General features: G+C 41.5%; 1 protein-coding gene across 5 annotated transcripts in view; it reads right to left on the reverse strand.

Annotated features, from left to right (window-relative positions):
* NHSL1 (NHS like 1) overlaps positions 1-22,165 on the reverse strand; it is a 237,698-nt gene that overhangs the window by 98,041 nt on the left and 117,492 nt on the right. The window contains exon 1 of one of the 5 annotated variants that reach the window (XM_073789658.1): positions 4,356-4,872. The exons of the other annotated variants lie outside the window; for them this stretch is intronic. Coding sequence (XP_073645759.1) covers positions 4,356-4,371 — 16 coding nt within the window. The 5' untranslated portion in view covers positions 4,372-4,872. Of the gene's footprint in view, positions 1-4,355; positions 4,873-22,165 lie in introns of those variants that run through there. 5 annotated transcript variants of the gene reach the window in all.

The raw sequence follows: 22,165 nt of genomic DNA on the forward strand, positions 1-22,165 counted from the left end.
AGGATGCAGACAGGACCCTACCATGCTGAGTATGTAGGCAGCTGGGATACACCCACTGTACAGAATGCACCACTTTTCCAAACCATGAAACTCAATTTCTGGATCTTGGATGACAGTAAGAGGAGAGGAAGGGAAAGAATCTAGTCCAACCCCAAAGCCAGGTTTAAATCCCTGGAGAGAATGCCGGCCAGGTAAAATCAATATTAAATTCAGAAACTTAAGATTCACGATTCTCACGAAACGCACTGAAATTATTCTTAGAGTACAAAAGGATGTATGTACTAATCCTTTCCATATTAAGAGTGAGGACACTTTTAAAAATACCTTATGTTTTAAATGCAACTACACGGAAGTACCCTACTTTAACATTTCAAAAATTAGGTAATGAGAAAGTCAATGATTCAAAAGTACATAACTTAGCATGCATCACTTCTGTTATATTAATAAGGGAGGAACTTAACAGAATCCACTTTGGAGAGAAGGAGATAATAGGAGAATTCTGAGAGACCGGTTCATCCAACAGCCTGAGCGGAGCTAATGCAACTGTTTAAATTTTTGGCTCACACTGAGTTGACTGCAGTGAACTGAAGTTCAATTTTGTTTTTTGTTTTTCCCCATCTCAGCAGGATCAGAGTACATGAAGGAAACTGGATCCCTTATAGGAAATAAAAAGGCAACATTTTCTTTTGCTTGACTGATCGTAGTGGGTACATTCAACCCTTCTACCTACACATACAAACTTGTCAAACTGGCAATGCTACACATTTCAAATACATTATCACAGCAGCTACACTGGACAGCCATTCTTACAGCTCTCCATTAAATACACCTCCTATAATGCTACCCTCAATCCATGTGGCTATGCATGGTCCATTCTCATAGAGTGACTAATGTCCCCCCCAGAATCCATGTCCACTGGGAACCTCAGAATGTGACCTTATTTGGAAGTAGAGTCTGCAGATGTAGTCAGTTAAGATGAGCTCATATACTGGATTAGGGCAGAACCCAAATCCAATGACAGGTGTCCTAATAAGAAAATCAAGTGACAGAGAGTCACAGAGAGACCCACAGGTAGAAAGGCCATGTGAAGACAGAGTCATAGGTGCTGCCACAAGCCATGAAATACCTGAGGCCACCAGAAACTGGAAGAGGCAAGGAAAGATTCTGCCCTAGAGACTTCACAGGGAACAAGACCCTGTCAGCACCTGAGGTCACACTCTAGCCTCTAGAACTGAAAGAAGAAATTCCTGTTTTAAGCCACTCACTTGGTGGTAATTTGTTATAGCAGCTCTAGGAAACTAATACAGAAGTGTCTACTAACTATACAGATTTGTCTACTTACAAGTGCCAATGCTTTGTTACCAGTCTACAGTAAGATTACTACAGAAAATGAAATAAAATGTTTAAGAACTTTATTACACCTGTTTGACATTGTGGTGACAGCCCACAGCATGTGATTTTATGTTTTACAAAATACTTATCTGTGATAGACTGGAAATTAAAAGAAAAAGATAGTCTTCAGAGTTAAGAGATGTACTGAAAAGATAATTAATATTTATAAAGATGAAGCTGGTGCACTGTAATTAAGAAATCTGCATTTCTGAATCGTCTCGGAGAAACTTAATTATGTTCCATGCAGTTTTGGAAGTAAAAATATTTTATTCTGATTTTTTGAATAAAGTCATCCATGAATGGTATATAATATATGCATGGTAGTTTCCTGTGAATCATATTATTTGACTGGCTGGAAACTCACTTCCCAGACTGCTGATTACACAGTGAAGGAACAACATACCTCGGCTTTGTTAACGACAAGGACCTTGGCAGAACTTGAGAGAACATCTTCCCAGAGACTGGGAGCTCAGATGTTGCCCATAGGAAGCAAACGTGGGTGGAGTGAATGTATCTGAGCTATTTCAATGGCAACAGTAGAGGGTGATTGTAACTATACGAGCTATTATAGCCAACAACAGTGACAAAGATGACATCTCTCTTCCAAGAAGACACTTTTTCTAGCACCAAATTGACCAAAAGCTGAGTAGACATGACTTCCGAAAAAAAGAAGTATAAACGGAGAAAAGGAAACCCTGAATCCATGTGGGAGGCTGTCTGATGTGTCTTCTTCAACAATTAAAAGAAATACACAAAGACACAATTGAACCCAAAAGACGGGCAATCATGCTTCCTTTAATGTCCACACTAATCATAACCAATAGCTCCTAGGACCTCAGGGAGCCACAGAAACAGGCCAATTAATGAAGTCCTCTGAAAAAGCCTCCATCAGAGGGAAACACAAATGCAGTAGGAATACAAAGCAACACAAGCAGCCCTTGATATTCCTGTGTTTAATCTCACTCACCATGACTTTATCTTGGGTTGGCCTCACGTGTAGGACAGAGGGCAACCTAAAAATCATTATTGTAAATCAAGAGGCTATAAATCACAGGAAGAGAGCAAAATGTCAAATGCTGTCCTGGCTGCTGGGAGATGGGAAAGTGGGTTGTTTTTTTTTTTAAAGGGATCGTGGAGTCCTGATTAGAACACACACTTCAGCATGAAAGCATTCAGTTGTCATCACATGCCATTCACTTGACTTTCTAAAATCTCCCAAGTTACCTCGGAAACTAAGAGTCCATGAAATTGATATATTCTTTAATAAAATGAAATTGCTGTGATGGGAATGGGTGGAGGCAAACACGCTGAAGCAGCGGAAGTCATGCCCTGCAACAACTCCACACCTGAATTCAATTAAAAATCCTAAACCGGAAGCTGTCATTAGATCATAATGATTTCAGCTGGGGAAATGACACTCGGTTAGGAGGCACACTCATCCAATGATACTGAATTTTGGCTCTTCATAGTTACACTTTTTATTTGTGCAAACAATTTTTTGAGAAAGCATCAGGAAAGCCCATAACTCATTTCACCTAAAATTATTTTTCAGAAATATTCAAATTCATTTCTGCTGATGGGGCTCCTTAGAAATCCATTGCAACTAGATACACTTTAGAGTAAGAATTAGTTGAATTCTTTTTTTTAATAAATTTATTTATTAATTATTTATTTTGGGCTGCATTGGGTCTTCGTTGCCGTGTGCAGCTTTCTCTAGCTGTGGCGGGCTCTAGGCGTGCGGCCTTCAGTAGTTGTGGCACGCTGGCTCAGTAGTTGTGGCTCGTGGGCTTTAGAGCACAGGCTCAGTAGTTGTGGTGCACGGGCTTAGTTGCTCCACGGCATGTGGCATCCTCCCAGACCAGGGCTTGAACCCGTGTCCCCTGCACTGGCAGGTGGATTCTTAACCACTGTGCCACCAGGGAAGCCCCCTAGTTGAATTCTTAGGGAGAGAAAGATGTGATGTTCTTTTCTGCTTTTACCCCGTCGATTTGATCAAACTTATACCAACCATATAAACAAACAACCCAAACTCAAAGTTTAATATTAAAGACTTTGGTCGTTTTTAAGGTGTCAGGGTTAAATCTATAAAGGGTGAGACTGGAGAACCCTGGTCAACACCTCAGTAATAGACTCAGGACAAAGGGGCAAATCAGCAAAGCAAGCCAGGACCACTTTATTTCCAAAAATTAAAAAGCCATGAAGAATTTCGCATCAACACAATGATATACACCAAAAGATATGAACAAAATAGTCTACTCTGGTTCCAAGGAAATTCATTTTAACTCCCCCATTCCAACAACCTCATCAAAAACCACATTCTTAAATGCTTAATTACATTATGACAGGAGTTGGAAGAAAAATAGTGTTGAAGAAAAAATAACTGCCTGAGAAAATACTCTCCAACTAATGGGGGAATCACTACATATATTCCCCATCTTCCAGTACTTCCCAAAGTACTATAATCCACACACACATAGCTAGAATGAGAAGTCTGTTCTACGGTAAAAATTAGTTTAATTCCTGGAGTCACACATTAAAGCTGAAAGCAATAGAATCGCTTCCCCCTTTCTACTCACTCTAACCCTTTACAGAAGCAAATCATCACATGAAAACTTCTCTTAACAGGACTCATACTACAGCTGTAAACCATTCCCACTTAGACTATTAAGTTTCCTTTCATTCTAAACTTTTAATTACTCTTGTCTATGACAAAACACATCCCAAACGCATCCAAACAGAGAAATATCCTCTCTGTCTAAAAGAAAAATTCCATCTCCCCAGCAGGAGGTCTTTCTTCCTGTTTGCAACCAAAAAAGAACAATGACTTTTTCACTTTCATGCTTAACAAAACTCCCTCAAACTTTGGTTTTAAGAGAACTAGCTCTTGGATTTAGACTCTGATGCCTAACGAACCTTTTTCTAACTGTAACTTCACCACCCCAGCGGGCCCGAAGCCCCCTCACCTTTCAGGCAGAACATAGCGAGGCAGTTCCATGAGGGGCCAGTGTTCCACGGGCCGCTGCGGGCTGCAGTGCTAACACAGCTGTCTCCCAGCCCACCTCCCAGCCCGCACTGCCAGGAGCGGGGCAGTCAGCCAGCGCCTGGGATTACAGGAAGCCACTGCCCAATCCCCAGCTTTCTGGGCTGAGCTGCTGACACCTCCCTATCTTTCATACGGAGTTTCACACCCTGGAATCAGCCAGGATCATCTTGGAAAGTGAGGGGAGCCGGGGGCGAGCAGTCGATGTTCGTGTGGTCCAGTGCGGGGCAGCACGAGAGCCAGCCCGTTTGTTTCTCTTATCTCTCAGCATTTTCCATTGCAGCAGATGGAGCACCTCACGTGATCCACAACACAAAAAAGAAATCACTCGATTCGGTTTCCCTGTTTGCTGTTAATTCTCACAACTATTCTCTGACATCATTATTCTTTTGCTAGTCACTCTTTTTTTCCTGATGGGGAACAACTCATATACTGGTACAGAATTAGCCCTGAACATGATGATATGACATTGTGCACACAGCTGAGTAGGTGGATATGTGTGAAGTGCTCGAAACAGTGCCAGACAAATGGTAAAAGCACTACAAAAGTGTCGACTACCACTATTACTACTACTATTAATATACTTGTGTGTTAGGATAAAAAACGGGGAGGGTTTTTAATTTATTTTTTAATTAAAAAATTTTTTTAAACATCTTTATTGGAGTATAATTGCTTTACAATGCTGTGTTAGTTTCTGCTTTACAACAGAGTGGATCATCTATACATAGACATATATCCCCACATCCCCTCCCTCTTGCGTGTGGAGGGTTTTTTAAAACTTCTGTGGCACTGCCATTTTTCACACGAGGAAACAAAGATGAATATAGTTAAGCTGGCATCGGAGTATATGAATATCCAACGCTATTGTACCCATAAGCAGAGTATTAGTTATCTCCCCCTCCACGGGAAAGCTAAATTCACTCTTGCAAGTTCAAGGTTTACTTTACTGTAAACTCTTTAACACAGGTTAAAAAGGGAGAGAAGGAGTTTTATTGCAGATCTGAAGAGAAACAGTCTACAGATGTGGCCTCGGGAGCACCCTGCCTGAAAGTGCTGTCTGAACCGTGAGTGGCCACCCCCGGCCCTCAGACTCTCCTGGTCACAGGAAGTGACCATTGTTCACAAGGCCCGTTGCTGTGTGCAGGTCTTCCTTTTGACTCCACAGGATACAGGAAACTGACTCAGAACCAATCTATCTGTCTGTCTGTGTCCTGGGGTGCTTGCTGCAGCCCTGGCTACATACGATGGATGCTCTGAGCCTTTTGGCTTTAGACATGAGGTTCAGCATAGCCTGGCTGGGTTTCTGCTCCTCACCTTCCAGTATCACTAGCAGGGCCTGGTTAATAAGTTCCCTACCAGGGCTTCCCTGGTGGCACAGTGGTTGAGAGTCTGCCTTCAGATGCAGGGGACGCGGGTTCGTGCCCCGGTCCGGGAAGATCCCACATGCCGCGGAGCGGCTGGGCCCGTGAGCCATGGCCGCTGAGCCTGTGCGTCCGGAGCCTGTGCTCCGCAATGGGAGAGGCCACAACGGTGAGAGGCCCGCGTACCGCAAGAAAAATAAAAATAAAAAAAATAATAAGTTCCCTACCATGAGGAAGTCACTGTACTAGTTGCTATGACCACAGAGAAATGGAAGAGGTTCTTAGCCAGAAGCTAGTTGGGATGAAAAGAAACCTGCATGTGGAATGACAAACAGTGATATTAACTCTTAGAACAGAACTGGAAGGAACCAGCTCATCTCATTGGAGAAACCGGTTCAGAGATGAAGTGATTTGCTCAACTAATTAGCAGCTGCCTCAAGATCAAAGTCAAACCACCTGATTCAGCCTTTCCCATCTCAACACGTGACCCTCCCCACAGATGGTCGCAGTCATTCTTCATCCTTTCCTATCTCAAGTGGTCTTCTCTGCAATGTATGAATTGCAAAGATATTCCTGAAAGTATTCTTGTGGGTTAGATTCAACTTTTAAAATTGCACACAGTGAGAGAAATTCTACACCCTGGAGAGGTAAGGCTTCTGAACGTAGGTTAGTACCCAGGGTTTGGGGTGGTTGCGTGCTTTTAACAGCACTCTATGAATACTCACAGTTAAACCTTTTAATATAGAGATGATTTGATGTGCTAGAAAGCACACTGAATTGGAAAGTAAAGAGAACATGACTGTAGCCACATCTGTAGGCTTATCTAGCTGGTCTCTAGAGCAATTCATGACCTGTAAAGGTGTGGACTGAAGGTAGGGACTAAATTACTCTAAGATTCTATCCTTCTAACCTACTCCATTCATTTTTTGCTGTGATATATGTAGATATGTATATTAATATAACATAAATAACCATTTTGTTAGGTGCATTATATCAGGAAAAAAGACAGTCTTTGCCTTCTTATGATTTAATGCAAGAGGCAAGTAGGTAAATAAATAATTGTAATACAATGTGATAAGTTATATAATAATTATATAATAGAAGAATATGCAAAATTAATAATGATCAATGACAGCTTCTTGCCTATTACCATCTAACCAAGCTACAGGTTAAAACATCTATAATTTAATGTAATGTGTTGAATACTGTCTCTCTTCCTCCCCGCCCCCCCCACCCCCCACAATTCCTGTCTACCCAGAACCTCAGGATGTGACCTTATTTGGAAATACAGTCTCTGTAGGCATGCTTGAGATAAGGATCAAGATGAGATGACATCTTGGATTAGGGTGGTATTAAGGACAGTAACAGTGTCTTTATAAGAGATAGAAAAGGACACACAGAGAAGGCCATGTGAAGAGGCAAGGATGAGAGTTATGTGGCCACAAGGCAAGGAATGCCTAGAGTCATCAGAAGCTGGAAGAGGCAAGGAAGGATTTTCTCCCTGAGCCTTGGGAGGGAGCAAGGCCCTGCAGGCACCTTGATTTCAGACTCTGGCCTCCTGAACCAGAACAGAAGAAATTCCTGTTGTGTTAAGCAACCCCATTTGTGGTACTCCGGTACAACAGCTCAAGGAAACGAATCCATTTAGCAAGGTAACAACTGCTGGAGAAGGGGTATGATTTTTTTTTTTTTTCTTTTTAAACGGACTTCAATTTATGATCACAAGGGCTTAAAGCCTATTTTCCCCATATCACTGTACTTACTATGGCTAAATTTTTACTGGAAAAAAAAATCTTTCCATGATATAACACTGCTAAACAATACAAATACCATCTTCTGTTTGATTAGCGAAATGATAGGTATCACCATCTGAAAAGTCACAGCATTAAACACAAGCAGTGGAAATGGAATAGGCTTTTATTAATATCAAAAATCATTTTAAAAAACAAATCCCTTGTTTCACCATCAAACAACTGTGAATAGGTTTGAGAAATAAAACCTGAAAAGGCACACTGTTTAAACTAGGAAAAAAGAATAAGAACTATTCATTAAAATTATTATCTGGGGGTGGAGGGAGGAGAGAAATAGGTGAGGGAGATTAAGGGGTACAAATTTTCAGTTACAAAATAATGTCACAGGTATGACATGTACAGTGTGGGGAATATAGTCAAAAATTATATAATATCTTTGTATGGTGACAGATGATAACTAGACTTACCACAGTGATCATTTTGAAATGCATAGAAATATCAAATCACTATGTTGTGTACCGGGAACTAACATAGTTCTGTAGGTCAATTATACTCCAAAAACAAACAAACTCATAGAAGAAGAGATCAGATTTCTGGTTACCAGAAGGTTGCAGGGGGGTGGGGCGGAGGCAGAGCTGGATGACAGTGGTCAGAAGGTACAAACTTCCAGCTATAAGATAAATAAGCACTAGGGATGGAATGTGCAACAGGAGAGACATAATTAACATTGCTGTATGTGAATATGAATGTTGTCCAGAGTAAATCCCAAGAGTTCTCATCACAAGGAAAAAACATCTTTCTTCTATTTCCTTAATGTTCTATCTACATGAGATGATGGCTGTTCACTGAGCTTATTGTGCTAATCATTTCATGATGTATGTAAGGCAAACCATTATGCTGTACACCAGTGCTGTATGTCAGTTATATCTCAATAAAACTAGAAGAAAAAAATTATTATTCTCTACCACCACTGATCACTGCTAGTGAAATTCAGAACTAAATCCCTAAGGGGACTTCCCCTGGTGGTCCAGTGGTAAAGAGTCCACCTCCCAGTGCAGGGGATTCAGATTCGCTCCCTGGTCAGAAAACTAAGATCTCACATGCCAAGGGGCAACTAAGCCTGCACGCCACAACTACTGAGCTCACGTGCCTCAACGAGAGAGCCCACGTGCTCTGGAACCCGCGAGCCACGACTAGAGAGAGAAAATCTGCACGCCACAACTAGAGAGAAGCCCGCGTACCGCAACTAAGATCCTGCGTGCTGCAACTAAGACCCGACGCAGCCAAAAAAAATAAAGAAAATAAATAACAAAGAAAAAAACATAAAACTAACATAGTTTTTTTTATTAAAAAAGACAAAACTAAATCCCTAGGAAGCCTGCGTGAAGGGAGCGGGCCAAGCATGACGCTCGCTCACAGATTTTACAGCCCTCTGGACAGAACAAAGGTCTTGCCTTTGCCAACCATGACCTTAGAGCCCAACCACTTCTCTCTCTTGTAGGATTACAACATCCTGCATCATGTTAAAGTTTAATATTATTGTCTCGGTCAGAGGGAGTGGCAGCCACACGTACAGCCAAAAATGTTTAGATGCTCAGGTCTTCCAAACCGCTGCAGTGCTATTTCATTTGCCTGCTAAAAAAGTTTGTTTGGTTTCAATAAAATAATGGGGATGCGGGTAAATTAGGAATTAATTTGCATAATGCATATAATGAATGAGTCTTAGATGGGCTCAAAATTCTTTGTTCCTGGCAAAACAAAAAACAAAATTACAAGAAAAACAGGCAAACCATATTTTTCTTTATGCATCCTGATTTTGACTCTTACCCAAAAAAGTCAGACAAAGATGGAAAAACCCTTTCCGTACCCATTTGAGGGTTTGTTTCGCATCAACTATAGAAAGGTATGAAATCAGGCAAGGCCTGTTTTCATACCTATATCTTGGGGCATACCTCAGTGCTTTAAAAGTCAGAGGAGACTGAAGACATATTCCCAAACACCAGTGCTCCCATTTCCCCCTATACTGCCAGAAACTGAAGATGCTGAAACCCTCTGGTGCTGCTTACATGAGAATGACCACAGAAGAAGCCATGCTGGTGGCCAAGGCTGAATGGCACTCTCTGGACATCTTACCAAAGTGTTAGTCTTTCCCATCTTATCCACTGTGCTAGGAGACTTCAGTTCTTACCAATATTCTGAATTTCTCAGAAAAGAGAGAGACTCAGTCTGAGTTTTTCTGTATATTTATTACTACCCCAGAACCAAGAGACAGAAGGAAAAAAATGACAGCCTTATAACTTTAAACTGGCTAGTTTAAAGCTACTACTGGTTGCAGTACTCCAGCCTGGCCACCTCCGTAGGCAGTTTTGGCTCATCATTGGAAAATCCGGCACACAGGACTTTGTTCTTTCTCCTCCTAATATCACCTGACCCTGAACCCTTTTTGATTTTTCTGCACTCTGCAGCCAGGGCTGACCTACTTGATCCCAAAGGCAACCTTCATCCTCTCTGCAGTCACTCTTCTCTCAGGAGACGTTTCAGTCCTGGCTCATTAAGGAGACAGGTTACTTTGTGCTGAACGCAAACCAACCATGAAGCTCCAAGGCACCCTGTAAATACTGCACTGGGGGCTCTTCAACGGCTCCTGGTCTTAGGTAGCCTCATTCGCATCACTGTATCTCCTCCTAGAATCATGGAAGTTCTGCTTTGATTGGCCATTTTAAAATATACTCTCCTGAGCCAGTTCTTAGTTATTTCCTTTTTTTTTTTTTTCCTTCAGAGCCAAGTCTATGTCTAGACTTCTTGACATCACAACCAAGAAGGAAGCCCTCATTTGGTTCCTTATCATGCAATTTGTCTCTAATCTCATTCACGGACCCCTAGCTCTTCTAACACCCAAATGATTGGACTTTTTTCTTTTTTCAAGAACCCTTGGGCCCCTCTGGTTCTATTTCCCTAGGGAATGTAAGAATGAATGTCCAAGTTGACCTGAGCTCTTAGCTTAGATCATCTTACAGCCTCTCCTGATCTCCCTTAGATATGTACAGTTGCCTTGACTCCACTGCTGTCCATGGGGCTCCAGTCTAGCGCATGTAGGAGCACAGTATGCCTCCTAGGCAATGGCAGCAGAAAGGAGCCTTTATTGTGAAATCTTGCTCCATTCATCCAGCCTGATGGAGCTTCAAAACTTAGTGCTGATGGCTAAGATGTTTCCTCAAGTGACAATATTCCTTTATAACTTTATAATAGTTTATTTTTTTCTTTTTAAGTCTGACCTCTTAATCCACCGTTGGACCTACTACATCTTTCCAAAACAGCACTTAGTGCTCCATTCTCCCCCATACGGGAGGAAAAAAAAAAAAAGAAATCATGTTTCCACTTATGTAAAAAACACAAGAATAAATCCCGAACTCCTCATCTATCAATAAATTTGGACTTGAACTCAATTCTTTTCCCCAAAGTTTCCGGCCATATTTCTTTCAGCGGCCCCATCTGTAGCTTTGTTTCATATTCCATATGGTCTCATACCTGCACTATCCTGGATCAGACTATTACTGTCTTTGTCTGGAGTACAGCCCCCATCCCCACAGCCTGTTTTTTTACTTCTCTGAAGCCATCCTTGACCTCGCTCCTCTCCCCCAGCAGAATCCCCAGCTTTATTTATGTAGCTATGATAGTGTCACAATTCTGTCTGCCCACCTAAAATGAGAGTTCCTCAAAATAAGGACTTGCTCATTCACACCTAACCTCCAATGCCCTGTGAGGTGCCTGAAACACAATAGATGATCAATGCTTATAGCATAAACCAGAATTATTACTCTACTGTTTCACCCAAAAGTAAATAGTGGAGCGTGTATAAAACCTGCATAAGATATCTATCCAAGTGCATAATGATTCCTATGAAAAGTCATAAAAATATTTAACATACTCCTTAAAAATTAAATAGATATTATTTCCCCACATACAACTGTACTAAAACTCAACATTAAATAATAGTTACTGAATAGCTGAACTTACGGTGGAATTTTTATAAATCATCATTTCTTTAAACTAATAGTCCAAAGGGGGCCTCATTTTCAAACCCACAAACACAGGTACCATTCTCTCTCAAGGCAAGTTCGTCAGAGCAAACTCAGAAGGCAGTTTTTCCTTCTCTCACTCAGCCTAAATTAAATGTTTGAAGGATGATGGAAGTAGAAAAGGAAAAAAAAAAAAGAATTTTTCTGGAAGTATCCATACAAGAATGTTGAGGTCAGTGTGTCCAGCTGGAGGGAGGACACCAAAAGATGTCATAATAATGACCCCAGATCCCCTTTCTTACTGAATTTATAATGGAATGTATTATAGGAAAAAAAGAAAACCACTAGAGCGTAAATTTCATCCTCTTAAAGCCTTGCCATTGTCAGTGTGCCAAATACGTGCATATTATATTTCGGAGAATCTAGGTTAAAACCCATCAAAATAAACTCATAACCTTTCATGCTGTATATTTCATCAATGTGCCTGTGGAGGGACTGACTCCCAAAATATACAAATCAATGGCAAGCGTCCCCACAAAAACCCAACCAAACAAAAATAAAGAGGTCATTTGCATCACTGTTTCCTAAGCATCTGAGTAATGCGAGGAAGTTAAAACAATAGCCAACCTTCAACTCTAGAAACAGGTGCAACTCTTCTGTCCACAAAAACCACCGTCCTAAATCATTCTAAAGAGAAGTCAGACTACAAATCAACAGTATTCAAGATCATGTACCAGCCAACCAGAAGGAACACAAGTTCTGCCGCAAGTTACTTGTTAGTAAAACATAAGCCCATAACCAGAGAGAGTTACTGGACTATAATTACTTTTAATCACCAAGCAAAAACATAAACATTCAAAGGAAGACACCAAGTTAAAATGCCCAGGCTCCTGATGATTTCTGCATAGAAAATCAAATAATCTAATGTTTAAGTTACTTAAGATTTATAAATTTAAAATATTTTATGTTTGATTTAGAAAATATTTGAAAAACTCAAAGCTCTGTATAAAGAACTAGAGAATTTCCATTTAAAAAAGGTAGTTTACTTCTGCAATCACCACATTCTTCAATTTTGACCCACTTAAACCTTGGGGACAGCGCTTAAAGGAAAGAGCTAATCATTTCCCTTTCAACTGCCAAGTCTTCTGAGCAAGGGGGCAGTTTGAAACTTCAGGAATAGCGAGTTATTTCAGGACCCATAGGATTTACAACAATAATGGTTTGAGGAAACCACAGCATTTAGGCTCCTTCAGTCTTTTCCCCTGTCCTTAGGAGTTTAAAAATAAGCAAGAAAATGATTCTTCAGATTGGCAGACCAATTTCAGGGTGGCGTCTTGCCACAGGGCAAGATAATCACAGAGTTACAAGATCCACAGAGGACAGAGTATCCCACAGAAACAGCTCTTTTCTGAGCCTCCTCTTGGATCAAGACGAACAGATCTGCGCTTTTTCCATTTTCATTTTTGTTTTACCTCTTCCTCTCTCCCTTCCTGCCCCCCTTCTCTCTCTCTTCCTCTCCTTTTCTCTTTCCCTCTTTCCTCACTTAACATCAGTAAAGTTCTAATAAAAGTCACCTACAATTCTGTTGATGGAAATAGCTGGCATTTACTTCGTGTTCTATTTTTATTTAACACATCTCTGCAAATTCAACTATTAAGGATAATAAAAATCTACAGTTCCTCAAGAGGAAAAAGTTTCTCTGTCAAAAACAGAATACTAAGTTCACAGTTTTAAAATGCCCTTATTTCTCTCAAGGCAGGTATGCTTCTGAGGACTCTATTAAAGTTATTCAACTGTCTCTAAGGACTTCAGCTCATACAAAGGAAAGGCTGCAGGCTGAGACCCTTGGGGTTTTCTGTTTGTTTTGGTTGTTTTTTTTTCCTTCAATTCTTTCAAACCTGAATGAATTTTGCTTTTGTAAGCAGAGTAAAAGTGACGCAGGAGAGCCTGTTTCCAGCGTCGATGCTGTCCCTCTTTTGCCTTTGCCATCACCAGTAAGTTGCTTGTTTTCGGCACATCTATTTAGAAAACTTTCTGTGTGATACAGAGTGGATGAAAAACTTCCAAAACTTGCTCTGGAAGGTCAACAGAGAAATCTGTCACTTGACCTTCATAGGGCAGTCAGGAGTGTCAAAATTAAAGAAACTGATAGAAAGGAACACAGTCTCAACACCATTTAAAAAAGAAGAAAAGGGGCTTCCCTGTGGTGCAGTGGTTGAGAGTCCGCCTGCCGATGCAGGGGACACGGGTTCGTGCCCCGGTCCGGGAAGATCCCACATGCCGCGGAGCGGCTGGGCCCGTGAGCCATGGCCGCTGAGCCTGCGCGTCCGGAGCCTGTGCTCCGCAACGGGAGAGGCCACAACAGTGAGAGGCCCGCGTACCGCCAAAAAAAAAAAAAAAAAAAAGTAGAAAAGGACACAAGGGCACAGCCTAACTGGGCTGCTCCTGGTTGTTAGGACTTTTTTTTTTTTTTAATTTATTTATTTTTGGCTGCATTGGGTCTTCGTTGCTGCTCACGGGCTTTCTCTAGTTGCGGTGAGCGGGGGCTACTGTTTGTTGCGGTGCGCAGGCTTCTCATCGCAGTGGCTTCTCTTGTTGCGGAGCACGGGCTCTAGGCGCGTGGGCTTCATTATTTGTGGCACGCGGGCTCAGTAGTTGTGGCTTGCGGGCTCTAGAGCACAGGCTCAGTAGGTGTGGTGCATAGGCTTAGTTGCTCCACGTCATGTGGGATCTTCCCGGACCAGGGTTCAAACCCGTGTCGCGTGCATTGGCAGGCGGATTCTTAACCACTGCACCACCACGGAAGTCCCATGTTGTGAGGTCTTAAAGCAAGTGAACTCACCTCCCTGGACCCCGACTTCTCATCTGTCACACAAGGCTATCTCGGAAGTTCCTCGAGTCCTGACAAATTAGCTTTGTTTTTTAAGATAACTCTACTTAGATACCTTTATAACTCCGATTTAGGAAGTATATACAGATATTTACTAAAATGCTCTCAAATGGCACCGAGAGAAGAAAATATGTGATCATCGCTTCAATAAGCTCTCTCTCGAAGAGTTGCTAAAGTTGGTTTCTCTAGGTATACCCAGAACAGTCAGAATTCTTGTAAATTTCACTTCATTCAAAAGGAAAGACATCTTTACAATTGTCATCATCTCTGAGATTTTACAAACACAACACAAAATAACTATTTTGGATATCAAAAGCTTTTCATATCAGGAGTGAGCTTCTTCTATCAATTCTCTTATGTTTGGAGAATGAGAGAAAAGACACCAATACTTTTGGAAATGGTTACTTTTCTTTGAGCCTCATTTCTTGAGTCATAGAAAAAAAGTATTTTCTACATCTCTATTTTCAATGTATTCAAATTGCACCCGAGCATTTTTGCAGCTCTCCTATGTATAAATCAAAGCCAAAATGAGGACTATTTCAACAGAGACTATTAAAAGGTCATACTAGTTCCAAGTATTGGTGTATTAGTGGTTTATTAAGAAATTCACAGAAAAAGCAGAGACAAAGCAGCTTTTTCAGTCACATTTTATATAATTCCCATTTGTGTTCAGGAGGATCAAACGTCACGTAAGTGTTTGGCCAAAAAAGTTTAGTGGAGTAGAACTGATTTCAGATAACAGAAACATGTCTTATTGTCACCATCTTTTGACTTTTTTAGAAGCAGATATGAAAGTGAAGATATGGAGAGGCCATTTCAACCACATGAAAAGCAAAAATATATATTTGGTGTCCAGCTATCAGATGGAGAGAAGAGAGGCGAGTGAGAACTCAACACATTACTAGAGAAAGTGGTTAATGATGAGACCAAAGCTGAAAAGCAATGCTTGCTTAAGTGAAACAACGCAGTGATCCTACTTGGAAACTCAGAGTGATTTTATAGATGTGTTTAAAATTTAACATTTACAAAAAGAACGGGGATGCCCAAATATAGACACAACTCTGTAACATTAATGCAAACATGTGCTTTATTTAACTGTAGTAAAAAAAAAAAAATCCAACAGAAGAAGATAAACATGGAAAAAACATATTTACATATTACAGAACATCCCACTTATTAAGAGATCACTTTTCTGAAAAACTCAACCACTCAACCACTCAAAATATGGCCAAGACACAAGATAGCCACACTTGTGCTACCAGATAGCAATACTCACAGGACTCTGGGTTCGGATCTTATTATGATCCTCCAGTCATTACTGTTGTAATAAACTGGATTGTCCAGACCCTCCACACAAGGTAACATATTAGAAACCCCAGAGCAGAGAGTGGTGGGGACAAGAGGCAGGCACGACTATGTGGGTGAAAAGTGAAAGCTCACAGCCTCACAGCAAAAGTGGACTAAGAAGCAGGCAGTGGAGACCCACCTCGTGCCAAAGCAAAGAACCTTACAAACCTCAATAACCACCAGGGTGTCACCAGGTGCTTACAAGGTTCGGTGACTATTCACAGTGACACCACGGCATCCAGACAAGCTTCCATTGTCCTGAGGATTGAGCAGAGATACTACACAGTGTCATGCAGAGAGGGAGGGACTAGGTCATAAGAAGTGAATTCAAATCCAACTATTCCATTATCATCTCGAAGGCTTCAGGCAAGACACTTCATCTCTCAGGGACAGCTTTCTCAGCACAAAAGGGTTTGGTAAACGCCACCGTCCTGCCCATCTCACAGGACTGTCAGAGCAATGAAATGAGACCATACAGAGTGAGTACTGGGTAAACTATGACCTGCAAACAGACTCTATCTGCAGAGCAAATTTTAGAATGATGTTCATTAACATTTTTTAAATTGTTTTAGAATTCTGAACTATGAATGAAGCAAGCTTCTGTTATACGGAAATACAAATAATAAAAGACATCTTCCTCTAAGGTTTTTTGTTTTTGTTTTTTGTTTGTTTTGTTTTGTTTTGCGGTACGCAGGCCTCTCACTGCTGTGGCCTCTTCCGCTGCGGAGCACAGGCTCCAGACGCACAGGCCCAGAGGCCACGGCTCACGGGCCCAGCCGCTCCGCGGCATGTGGGATCCTCCCAGACCGGGGCATGAACGCGCGTCCCCTGCATTGGCAGGCGGACTGTCAACCACTGCGCCACCAGGGAAGCCCTTCCTCTAAGGTTTTATATAAGCTAACGTGTAGTCCCTATGAACACAATTTAGAAAAGCGTCTCTTATCAGTCGTCAGTTTTTTACAATAACTGTGTTTCAAAGAAAATGCAGCTTTTCTTCCAGTTCAGACATAGGATCTCTGATACATACAGGCTAGAGTCCAACAATTTGAAAGTAAAGTTAAATGGACTGAACTTCTCAACTAATTTTCCTCTATGGGGGATGGACAACAGGCCAGTAAGCATAATGACAGAGAAATCTCCAGACTAGGGCCGATATTCGTCAGACATTGCCATTCATGAGCTTTCCCTTGGGCCGGGGAGCAGGTGCAAGGAACGCACGGAGCGCATTAGCAGGCTCTGCACAGCTGTGCTCCAGCAGGGAGCAAGGTCCATGCTGGAAATCGCTCAGTCCTGCCTGCGAGTTTTCAAGCATCTCCCCTTATCCACCAGCATGGCCCTGGGCTGGGGGGCACAGAGGGAAACCTAGAAGAGGACTTACTACGGTGAGTGAATGCCCAACAGCGTTGCTCAGTTCTCAGACCAGGTGGCTTTTCTGAGATGCACCAGTAATCTGCATTCCATCTCAAGATACTTCCGGTGTTCGAGGACTTCCTACAACAGTAATATGAAGATGGACTAGCTGCAGAAACTCCATCACGGTTTGTGAGGGAGCTATCTGGAATACAGCATAATAAAACCCTACCACCAGAAATGAAGTCTTCTGAAAGCATTATTTGGCCAGTCAAAGGCTGTGACCTAATAGGTAGTGATAAAAATCAATTTAGTAGGTCGGGACTGACGTCGTCTGTCTAATAAAATATAACAGAATAAAACAGAAGAGAAAAGAGAGGGTATCACATGTAGCCATGCAATAAAGGTAAGTAGTTTCACAAAGCTTTTGTTTCATTGTATATAGATGCAAATGTGCGTACGTATGTATATGAATGTATGTGTGTGTATATATGTGTGTGTTTATATGTGTTGTATAGACTAGGAACAAAAGTAACGTGTACTTGTTACTCTGGACACAGGCAAAACTTCTGAAAGTCATTGACTTAAACAACTATAATTAAACTCCTTGGGCACTGAAAAACTCAACATCCACATCATAGATCTACTACAGAAGGTTCTTTCTCCCATTCCAAACAAACATTTATTGGAGAGAAACTTGGCTTAACTTTCTCAGAAACTGGAGGAAACTTTAGCAATTGTGTTTTTGTTCAGACCTTTATTAGTTGGAATTGAAACATAACCTTTTGGATTTCTAAACTCAGTTACACAACTCTCCCCTAGTTACAATGACAGGAGCACACAGATCCACGGGACAAACTAACGCGCACCCCAGTGTGTGGGAAGTAACCAAGGTCTGATGGTCCAAAGGGACACTGAAGGAGAGTGATCCCGAACTCTCCAGCTTCCTAAAGCACACAAGAACATCCCCAATGCAACAAGCTGTCTCAAAAACTGCTTACAAATCAAACAGAACCGGGGTCCTTAGAATAAAACAACATTCAGACATTCATACTTAAGGACAAAGAATTGGACGTGGAAAGCTAGCAAAGAAAGAAAGGACTTAAATGATCTTTTCATAGTTGGAATACAGTGTGTTGATTAACTCTGCAATAAAATTACTTTAGGGTGAAAATCAAAGTTCTTTTTCCAGGAAGTCAAAGCACTTCAGGTACTTTCCATGCGTGAAAAAAAGTATGTAAATAAATAACCACCAGTCAAGATGACCAGAGCAAACAATCCAACAACTGCCCACCAGGGTAAACTCAAACTGACTTCCGTATTCTTTGCAAAAGAATCCCCAGCCACTCAAGAATGAAGCAATACACACCTGTGTCCAGGTAGGAATTCCGGCGTATCTCAAAATGTAATCCGGAAACACCAGATACCCAGCTTCTACTTTAGCTGAGGCGCTTCTAGTTACAAAGTGAAAGAGAACCTTCAGGAATAGAGGCAAAGGAATTGTAACAATAAAATATACTTATTCTTTCTCTTTTTAAAGTTTACTAAAAAAACCCCAAAAACCAAGTGATACAGTTTACTGAAATCTCAACTGCTTGTGGCTTTTACTTATTTATAACTGGGCTTCCCTTAGAGAAAGATAAATATACATTAAACTCTAATCTGACAATTCACTTGCACCACTGAAATTATATTAACCAGTGAACAGATTAGCCTTTATCCTTACTCCACACTTCTTTCAACCATGTACAGAAACTTTATTAAGCTATGCCTTAAAAGCAAGCAACGCTTAACTATTACAAGCGCACAATTAGTCCTGCAAGGGGCATATGCAGAAACGTGTCAGAGTCCCAGTAGACGACTATTATTTTATTGATTTAGAAGATGGGATCAGAAAAGTGTTCGCAAAAAGAAGGCAGAATAGAGATGTATGGAGACTCATTATCTCTTCTCTCCTTATATCTTTATCCTCCCTTCTTCACTCCTATCTATTGCCACCTTCTTCCGTTATCTTCCATTCATTACTGTCCCCAACACAGCCTTTTCTGAAAATAGGAGGGCATGAAAATGGCAGGATAGAGTCACTCTTCATTCCACCAGCCTTAATGAGTGCCTGCTCTAGGGAAGGCTGTGTGTCAGGTCACTCAAGGTCACTCACAAGCAAAGCCATCTTCACGCTGAATCTAGGAGAGGCTCACTCTTCCAAGTGGCTTTCTCAAGGTGTTGCTTTACATCAAGTCTACAAGGCAACAGTAGCTCTCAAAACCCAAGAATCCACAACCCACACCCAGATCCTGGGAATAAGTCTAAGTAAAGGGTGGTATTGAGGGAGGGAACTAACTGAGAACTCCGGCTAACAAATGCCCCCAGGGAGATGGTCTCAGACACCTGCTTCCTGGGCAAGCGCTCACCATGTGCTGTACACGTATAAATGGCCAAAATGTGATGCACCCAGCATAGTGATGGGTTCTAGCGAGAACTAAATAAATAGCTGTTGATCTAATGTCTCTGCTGACTAGTCGGTCATCAAATGGCAGCTATACATGACAGAGAACACCTTGCAATGCTGCATTTGATGGTACAGAGAAGTTCAGTACAGGCTGAAGCGTGGCAGACCGCAGAGACACCACTGCAAACAGCTTCTGGCTCCCCCAGCCTCACACCACACACATCTGTGTCTAGGAACAATGTGTACGTTGATTACATGTAAGTTTTCCAATGGCGTTTATCATCACAGTGATCACCATAAATATCACCTTTAATTAGGAAGATTAGAAATACAAGGTGTAACTACCCACATTTCATAAAGCTAGAAAAGTGTAACTATACCTTTGAAAATCACAGATACTGTTGCTACACTAACAAGTAATTATTAAAACCTATGACTGGGCTTCCCTGGTGGTGCAGTGGTTGAGAGTCCGCCTACCGATGCAGGGGACACGGGTTCGTGCCCCAGTCCAGGAAGACCCCACATGCCACAGAGCGGCTGGGCTCGTGAGCCAACGCCGCTGAGCCTGCGTGTCCAGAGCCTGTGCTCCGCAGCGGGAGAGGCCACAACAGTGAGAGGCCTGCGTACCAAAAAAAAAAAAAAAAAAAAACCTATGACTTACCTTAACAAAGAGGGCCTAACATGGAAATCTGTGGTTCTGTAACTGCTTTCCTCATGTGCCTACATAATCGCTTCGACCAGCACTCTTTTTAAAAATTTTTTAAATTTATTATTATTTATTTATGCCTGTGTTGGGTCTTCGTTTCTGTGCGAGGGCTTTCTCTAGTTGCGGCAAGCGAGAGCCACTCTTCATCGCGGCGCGCAGGCCTCTCACTATCGCGGCCTCTCTTGTTGGCGGAGCACAGGCTCCAGACGCGCAGGCTCAGTAGTTGTGGCTCACGGGTCTAGCTGCTCCGCGGCATATGGGATCTTCCCAGACCGGGGCTCGAACCCGTGTCCCCTGCATTAGCAGGCAGATTCTCAACCACTGCGCCACCAGGGAAGCCCCGACCAGCACTTTTGCCTCTTTTCAACCTCTACAGCCCCTATATGGCAGGATTCTAGTTCCAAACGCTCCGATCCATTCTGCACGCCCAAATCAGAGCAATTTCCTCCAGCACTGCTTATCATGTGTTCACACAACTAGTATTTACTCACTATCTGTAAAGTACAAGACACTGGATAAGACACAGGCTAGACTTAAAAGGGCTTCAAATAAGCACATACCCAAATAGTCTCAAAGCAGAGCATTTGCCCTGAAAACAGAAGCTAACGAGTCAAAGACCCCAAAATGCCCGAAGTGCTTTCAATGGCATTTCTCTTTCTGAAGAATTATGCTTGGTTCCCTGTCTCACCACATATAAGTCTCTCTGCCCAGCTTTCAGTTCTCCCTAATGATCTAATCCTTCCTTATCAAACCAACTATTATTTTTATTGACTACTTATGGTATCCAGACAGTACTTATTAAATGAGTTCATTCAGGTACTGTGTCATTAAGAGTGTCGAGCCATGGCAAGCACTCATTAAATGTCAGCTGTTGTTAATACTTAAGGGGGGCGGGGGCTTGACTGATTTAGACACAACTTTCAATTTAGTATTTTAATCATTTCAGGATTTGACATAAAAACTGAGGTATAAATTACTTGAAAATTATGTAAAGGAAGTGATAGCTTCCATTTGGGTTGCCTAGGTTACACAAGTAGTTTAAAAGCAATTACTTCTATACTGAAAATTCTGAGATCAGTATATATATATTCCATACCAGGATAAAGACATCTTTTGACTCCACTATTGATAGTGAAGGGATTGCCAACCCAGGGGCAGTACCATTAAATACAACCAGATTCAATCTGTAGGCTGATACAGTATCTATAGAACACACACTCATGTTTATTATTCAGTAAACAAGCTGTACCCGCTACCCATATGTATGATGAATAGGTATTATCCTATTTTACAGAAAGGAAAACTAGAGCTTAAACAGATCATGTGATTTGTTTCAGGTCACACAATTAGCGAGTGACAGAAGCAAAACATCCAGATTTCCTGACCTGGCGGTCTTTGCATCCTTCATTCCCTTCCAATGAAAATTTACTCAACACTTACTATGGGCCAGGCCTGGGGAAACACTGGTTGTCAAAACAAACCCAAAAAATCACTCCTGTCTTAGAGGTTAAATTCTAGTTTGAGGAGACAGGCAGTACTGAAAATAAGTACGAAAAGTATATAGTATATTAGATGGTGGAGAGCATTTCAGAGTAAAACAGAGATATGGACAGAAGGGTCAGGATGAAGATGTGGCAGTTTTATTATTATTATTGTTGGTTTTTTTGCAGGTGGAAATCCACTTGGAACTTTATTAAGGTCTCAAGCTACTTGTGTATATGCTTTTTAAATCTTCGCTTCCCTTCATTTCTTTCTCTTAGATATCTGTTTTGTAAGGAAACATTTTGTGTTTTCTTAGTCTGATAAATATTTATTGACCATCTAATATATTCTGTTCTAAGCACTGTAAAATGTCCAGGT

The sequence above is a fragment of the Tursiops truncatus genome, chromosome 12 (assembly GCF_011762595.2).
Source record: "Tursiops truncatus isolate mTurTru1 chromosome 12, mTurTru1.mat.Y, whole genome shotgun sequence".
Classification (NCBI taxonomy): Eukaryota; Metazoa; Chordata; class Mammalia; order Artiodactyla; family Delphinidae; genus Tursiops; species Tursiops truncatus.